This window comes from Lucilia sericata, unplaced genomic scaffold, assembly GCF_015586225.1.
Source record: "Lucilia sericata isolate MDLA Ls3-8-SP2 unplaced genomic scaffold, ASM1558622v1 Contig002804F_arrow, whole genome shotgun sequence".
Classification (NCBI taxonomy): domain Eukaryota; kingdom Metazoa; phylum Arthropoda; class Insecta; order Diptera; family Calliphoridae; genus Lucilia; species Lucilia sericata.
In genome coordinates, this window is record NW_023996506.1 from 27,164 (window position 1) to 34,891 (window position 7,728).

The 7,728-nt window shown below is 32.5% G+C and overlaps 1 protein-coding gene across 1 annotated transcript; it reads left to right on the forward strand.

Moving 5' to 3' along the window:
* Positions 1-6,007: 6,007 nt before the first annotated feature.
* On the forward strand, positions 6,008-6,808 carry LOC119614346. Its single transcript, XM_037970481.1, has 3 exons — positions 6,008-6,236; positions 6,324-6,464; positions 6,529-6,808. Exons 1-3 carry the CDS (start codon positions 6,134-6,136, stop codon positions 6,633-6,635), a joined length of 351 nt encoding a protein of 116 aa, XP_037826409.1. The 5' UTR covers positions 6,008-6,133; the 3' UTR covers positions 6,636-6,808.
* Positions 6,809-7,728: the final 920 nt, after the last annotated feature.

Here is a 7,728-nt window from a genome sequence, read left to right on the forward strand (position 1 = left end):
ACAAAACAGGCATATCAAAAATTGAAAACTTTTTAAAACTTTTTGATGTAAAAAGTAAGTCTGTGGATGGAAATCAAAAGAAATTTCGATTAAAATTTTGTAGTTGGATGGAAACTACTACGGAAATCTCAACTTACAACACATCAATAGGAGCGCCTTGCAAGTCATACGAAGACTTATGTTCAAGGTAAAAAAAAAGAGGGTCACACAAAAACTTTTTTCAATCTCAAATGAGGAAATTGCTGATACATTTAACGAAATGCTGAAAAAGGAAAACCAACATATGGATGTCGTACATATTGCAACTATTCTTCCTAATGCATCACCAAAACGAGTTAAGCGAATTGTGGAAAGTATACCAACTCCAACATCATAATCAAATTTTACTGAAGAGGAAGCAATAGCGCTTATGTTGGAACTGGGTCTCAGTCGAAATAAGTACCAAATATTAAGGAAAGCTCTGCATGAAAAAGGACACAATATATTACCATCATACAAGGCGATCCAGGAAAAAAAAACAAACTATCCTACTAAATCAACAAAAAATAATGAAGAATTGAAAGAACTGAGAGCTGCGGAAAAAAGCAGAATCCAAGAAGAATTTAAAGTTCAGATGGGATTAAACATCGACAAACCACTTTCAAGTTGCGGTAGTACAAATGACGGTAATACGTCGAGAAGGTTTTTTCGTGATTTTGAAATTACTTCAAAAATAACTGGAATCGACAAGGAGTTGCTTCGAAGAGTTAAAACTATTTTAATGGCACTGAATAGTAAACATAAAATTAATGAAAATCGATTTGGGGAATACACATCTGAAATTTCTAAATTACTTGTATCTCTGTATCCATGGAGGGAACTAACACCAACAGTACACAAAGTATTGTGTCATAATAAGTACCAAATATTAAGGAAAGCTCTGCATGAAAAAGGACACAATATATTACCATCATACAAGGCGATCCAGGAAGAAAAAAACAAACTATCCTACTAAATCAACAAAAAATAATGAAGAATTGAAAGAACTGAGAGCTGCGGAAAAAAGCAGAATCCAAGAAGAATTTAAAGTTCAGATGGGATTAAACATCGACAAACCACTTTCAAGTTGCGGTAGTACAAATGACGGTAATACGTCGAGAAGGTTTTTTCGTGATTTTGAAATTACTTCAAAAATAACTGGAATCGACAAGGAGTTGCTTCGAAGGGTTAAAACTATTTTAATGGCACTGAATAGTAAACATAAAATTAATGAAAATCGATTTGGGGAATACACATCTGAAATTTCTAAATTACTTGTATCTCTGTATCCATGGAGGGAACTAACACCAACAGTACACAAAGTATTGTGTCATGGTCAAATAATAATTGAATCGAATATTCTTCCACTTGGAGAGTTAACAGAAGAAGCCCAGGAAGCGAGGAATCGAGATTTTAAGCATGTTCAACTATTCAGCTCAAGAAAATGCTCCAGGCAATCACAGAATGAAGGTATTTTTAATAGTTTACTTCTATCTTCTGATCCTGTTCTTTCAACTATGCGAAAAAGATGGATTTGTTATGAAACTCTATCATCTCAAAACAAGGAAGATTTAAAGGACTTATATTACCTTCTGGATATGTATACCGATATGACAGATTATTTATAGAAAATAAGTAGTGTTAGGAATTAACTATATAAGTAGGTTGTAAGAATTAATTGTATTATGTTTAAGATAAACAGTTCAAATAAAAAAAGCTATTATACTAACTGATGATATTGTATTAAATTGTGTTTTATATTTCGGTGGGCGGGAAAGGTAATTTGTGTGGGGTGATTTAGGTGTTGTTGTGCGTGGCTCATAATAAAATTATAATTTTTTTTTATTTTATATACAATATTATAATAAAATAATTAACTAAATAATTTTTAAAAATTGTCCAAATATTTTATTCAACACCAAATGTATGTTCTGTCATACTTAATACTAAAATATGAAAAAGATGAAATTAAAGGACACAGGTTTAAATGAACATATTTTTGAATGTAATTGAGATATTGGCTTGAAATTTTTGTAAAGGGTCGAGAATTTCCATATCTAACTAAAAAATGATATTAAGGGATAAATATGGACTAAATTGTTGTAGCTATCTGCGATCCTATTAAAATTTTGATATAAATCATAGTTTTAGAAATTAAACAAATATGTAATATATAACAAAATCTTTATTTATGAACAAAACTCAATGATATTTTCAACGCTTGTTAAATTTGTCCTTTCAAATAAGAATATGCAAAAAAAAAAATTGAAAAGGTCAAAGGGCATCCCGCAATTCCCAAAAATAGGAATGAAAATCCCAAAAATGGGATTTTTTACTTTTTTGCCCATAGGGTCCACATTTCTTTCAGGGCTGGGAAAATACTTTTGGAGTAAATAGAAAACATATTGAGGTTTCCAAAACTGCTTTCAGTCTTCTGATCCCAGCTTTGGGATTTTAGAACATGTCGCCCAAAGTTGAAGTTTTGATAAAAAATAGGTCATATTCGGAAGGACGCAGTGGCAACATTTTCAAAAAATAGGACAAGTTTTTTACGCCAAAGCGTTCTGCGTAAGATACCTTTTAGAAAACTATAAAATTGTTATATGTTCTTAATAAAAATTTTATTTTATTAATAAAAGAGTTAAGACACATTTTTGGCAAAAAAACGCCAAAAATCTAAAATTTTTTGAATTTTTAAATTAAAAAACGTATATTTTTGGATCTGTAAACAATATTGATCTGAAATTTTTTGTATATTATTGGAAATTTTGTTGTCTAACTAACAAGAAAAAATTGAGTCCATTTGGTCCAAAATTACGCCCGGTATTCAAAAAAAGGCGGACCAAGGTATGGTAAATTTTGTATCACTAAATTTTTAAATGCCTATAACTCGGATATTATAAGAGATAAGTAGTATGTCCAAGCATGTTTTTTCAAGATCTCGTCGAGCGCTTTCACAAAATATAAAAATCTTTGTATTTGGGTGAAAAACAAAAAAATGGCACGAGTTTAAAAATTTTACATGTCGTAGGTACCCTACTTTGAGCCGCCACAGCGCCGTCCCTGGGGCATCTGCAGGGTTCATCTTCAAAACTTAAACTCGAATACTCCTTGGCTACGCTCACGCCAAATTTTATCCCGATCGGATCAGCCGTTTAGAAATGCCAGATTTATTTCCAAAAAATTTCCATTCTGCCCCACTGTGCATTGTTCAAGCAACGGCTATTATTACAAACATATTCTTTATATATGTATGTGTAAATGTTTATATACATATGTACATATTTTTAGTAGAAAAGTTTTTCATACATATAATAAAAATGTTTGTAGATAAATGATTGCTTTATTATAATTAGAAAAACTATTCTAAATAACTAAACCTTGTTTGAGTTCAAAATTATTAACATCTTACTACATTTAGTACGGAACAGAAACTGATGATGTTTTAAACGGTCAATGAAAGTAAAATTTTACATCATATGGGTACCAGGCCACTCGGGAGTAGTCGGCAACAAAAGGGCGAATGTAATAGCTTTAGAGGGAAGGGAGCTCGAGGCAGTTAACCTGACAAACGCAAAACCATTCGTCGCAACAAAAGCTGAATTAAAAATATGGGTGAGAGAATCCCATAAGGCCTCTTGTAATAATGAAACTGTGGGTAGAACCACAAAGATCCTATGGGGAGACCCTGATGAGAGCAACACGAGAAATCTCCTCAAAAGAGCAAGCCTGAAGTTTGTATGATGGTACGTATTCTGAGTGGACACACAGGATTACGAACACATCTATGCAAAATTGGACGTACGTTCTCAGACGAATGTAGTGCATGTGTAGAGGACAGTGAAACTCGGGAGCACTTTCTTTGCCACTGTCAGGCATTCGTCGAAGTTAGATCTAAGTATCTTGGAAGTGATGCTATTCTGGAAATAACATTCCACTGATTGGATGATTCTTAGGAATTACGTCCAGGAAACTGAGTTTCTGAACATTAAAAAATTATACATTTAGCAAAGATTTTTTTCATGAAAAGGAGCGCACAACAGGCCCGATAGTGGTCTATCAACCGAACCTAGTCTGTTCTATAGTCTTGACTATAGTATATCCTATAGTCTGTTCTATAGTCTTGACTATAGTGTATTCTATAGTCTGTTCTACAGTCTGTTCTATAGTCTTGGCTATAGTCTTTTATTTAGTCTTGTATAATCTCGACTATAGACTGGACTACAGACTGTTCTATAGTCTCGTTTATAGTCTTGACTATAGTGTCAACTATAGTCTGGTCTATAGTCCCGACTATAATCTGTTATATAGTCTCGACTGCAATCTGTTCTATAGTCTCGACTATAGTATGTTCTATAGTCTCGACTATAGTATGTTCTGTAGTCTCGACGATAACCTGTTCTAAAATCTAAACTATAATATGTTCGATATTCTGGTCTATAGTCTCCACTATTGTCTATTCTATAGTCTCCACTATAGTCTGTTCTATGCCTCGACTATAATCTGTTCTATAGTCTCGACTATAGTATGTTCTATACTCTCGACTATGGTCTGTTGTATAGTCTCAACTATAGTATGTTTTATAGTCTCAACTATAGTTTGTTCTATAGTCTCGACCCTAGTCTGTGCTATAGTCTCGACTGTAGTCTGTTCTATAGTCTCAACTATAGTCTGTTCTATAGTCTTGACTATAGTCTGTTCTATAGTCTTCACTATAGTCTGTTCTATAGTCTTCACTATAGTCTGTTCTACAGTCTGTTCTACAGAATTTTCTATAGTCCCGACTATAGTTTGTCGTATAGTCCCGACTATTGGAGACTATAGCCTATTCAATCGTAGTCTATCCAACAATCTCGACTATAGTCTATTCGACATTCCCAACTTGGCCAATATCTTAGCCTCTCAACATTACCTTTCAATGAATTCATTTTAAAATTTGCTCAGAAAACTTGGTACAAGTTTAATAAAATTCGAAAGAATAAAATATCGATTTTCTAAAATTTTAATAAGAACGAAAAACAACTTTTTGCTGCAATTATATTTTTGCGATTTTTTACTGAAATTATGTTATAAAATTTGAAATAGTGGCAACTCTATAACCTCTTCGTGTACCAGACATGGAAAATTGAGATTTAGAGATGATAGTCATACACAAATAATAATATTTCTTATGATATGATGAGTTTTATTATCATATACATATATGATAATACTTCATATTGACACTCGTGTTATTTTCGGAATAGGGCCTTTAAGGGGGCCTTCAGCCAAAACAAATTACTTTTGTGGAACTTTGAACGATTTATTTATTAATAGATATGTCGAATGTTTATAGAAATTTATTTTTATCCCATTATATCATTATATATTCATGAGTTTATTTACGATTATGTGAACTTCGGAAGTGGACTTATATCAGAGAAGTGGTCAATTATGGTTCGCAGCATGATTTGTAGTATAAAATATATATTCGTATAGAACTTTTCCGAAGGGGCGCTTTATATGGGATCTATAATCAATTATCGGCCGGTTAGGAAGAAATTTCGCCACGTATTATTGTATGTACACAAACACATTCATGTAAAATTTTATTACGAATTCATGAGTTATTTAGGATTAAGTTCATTTTCGGAAGTGGTCTTTATATGGAAGCTATGTCCATTTACGGGCCGATCCGTTAAAAAATTTGCTTTTAGTTACAATAAAGTTATAAAAATAATTAAACTAACACGCAGTAATTATAAATGGTTGCCAATATTCAAATAGTGCTGAATTTTCCAACCCTGTTCTCTACCAAAGTATAGTAGAAAAGCAATCATAATACGTTTGCTTTAAAACGGACACAACAAACAAGATGCTAACAAACAACAATACAAAACACACAATTAGTGTAACGTAACTGTCAAAATTGGTCTCTTGTTAGGGAAGTAATCATTACAACAAACACAAGAAACCAGCTGTTTGCCTGACACTACCTACTTGCAGCTGTCATATTTTTAAACATATTATGCTTTCACCAAATGTTTTATGGTTGCTAAAAGAAAATATTATACTCAATTTAGAAAATGTCATAGTTTTGAGCGTCACTAGTGGAAAATCTTAAAAGAAAACTAAAATGGAAGGTTTTAAATTGATAAAAACAACGTTTGAAAGTAATAAGGAAATTGTTGGAGTAAATTTTCATGGTGATGATAGTTATTATTTATTTTTGGATGAGGGTAAGTAAGAATTATAATAGAAAGAACTGTGAATATGTTTTATTGTCTCTACACACATGTGTACATAATTTTCTTTTATATTTATAGTTAGAAAAACGTACAATTTGCCGGAAGACTACGAAATACAAGTTTACTCCAAGGAATTTATAATAAGGCCCAATATTTTTACAAGCTTTGTGGCACAATACATTAGTAATTTGGATTTTGTTTTGGATATTAAGGGGAAAAGTAAGTACATGCCCATAGAATGAAAAATGGTAAAAAAGTAATAAAACGTAATTTGTTTTTTCAGTCCCTCTTAAAAGATGTCATACTTCCACAACTGCATGTGATTCTCAAAAATATCTTCAAAAAGTCTTAGCTCAACAACTTCATGCGATTCCCCACCATTACCATTAAATATAGTAGCTGTAGAGAGATGTCGTACACCGACAACTTTGTGTGACTCCCAACAAATATCCTCAGCAACTGATATCGCCCAAAGGAGTACTACTCCCTCAGCATCATATGATTTGCAACAATTACTTTCGAACCCCGCGGTTAATTTGCAAACAATACCATCAAATTGTGTAAGTTTATTTTTAGACCCTTCACCTTCGTGAGACTGTCCTGCAACAGGCGACTAGACTATAGACAATATAGTATACTATAGACTAGACTGTAGACAAGACTACAGACTAGACTATAGTCTAGACTATAGACTAGACTATAGACTAGAATATAGACTAGATTTCAGACAAGAATATAGAATAGAATATAGACTATAGAATAGACTAGACTATAGACTTGACTATAGACTAGACTATAGACTAGACTAAACTATAGACTAGGCTAGGCTAGACTAGACTATAGACTAGACTATAGACTAGACTATAGACTAGATTATAGACTAGATTATAGACTAGACTATAGACCAGACTATAGACTAGACTATAGACTAGACTATAGACTAGACTATAGACTAGACTATAGACTAGACTATAGACTAGACTATAGACTAGACTATAGACTAGACTATAGACTAGACTATAGACTAGACTATAGACTAGACTAGACTAGACTATAGACTAGACTATAGGCTAGACTATAGACTAGACTATAGACTAGACTATAGACTATAGACTAGACTATAGACTAGACTATAGACTAGACTATAGACTAGACTATAGACTAGACTATAGACTAGACTATAGACTAGACTATAGACTAGACTATAGACTAGACTATAGACTAGACTATAGACTAGACTATAGACTAGACTATAGACTAGACTATAGACTAGACTATAGACTAGACTATAGACTAGACTAGACTATAGACTAGACTATAGACTAGACTAGACTAGACTATAGACTAGACTATAGACTAGACTATAGACTAGACTATAGACTAGACTATAGACTAGACTATAGACTAGACTATAGACTAGACTATAGACTAGACTATAGACTAGACTATAGACTAGACTATAGACTAGACTATAGACTAGACT

Coding starts and splice junctions, on each gene's coding strand:
- LOC119614346 (XM_037970481.1), top strand. CDS start 6,134: ATGGAAGGTTTTAAATTGATAAAAACAACGTTTGAAAGTAATAAGGAA. Junction 6,237..6,323: donor TTATTTATTTTTGGATGAGG/GTAAGTAAGAAT, acceptor TTATATTTATAG/TTAGAAAAACGTACAATTTG. Junction 6,465..6,528: donor TTTGGATATTAAGGGGAAAA/GTAAGTACATGC, acceptor TTGTTTTTTCAG/TCCCTCTTAAAAGATGTCAT.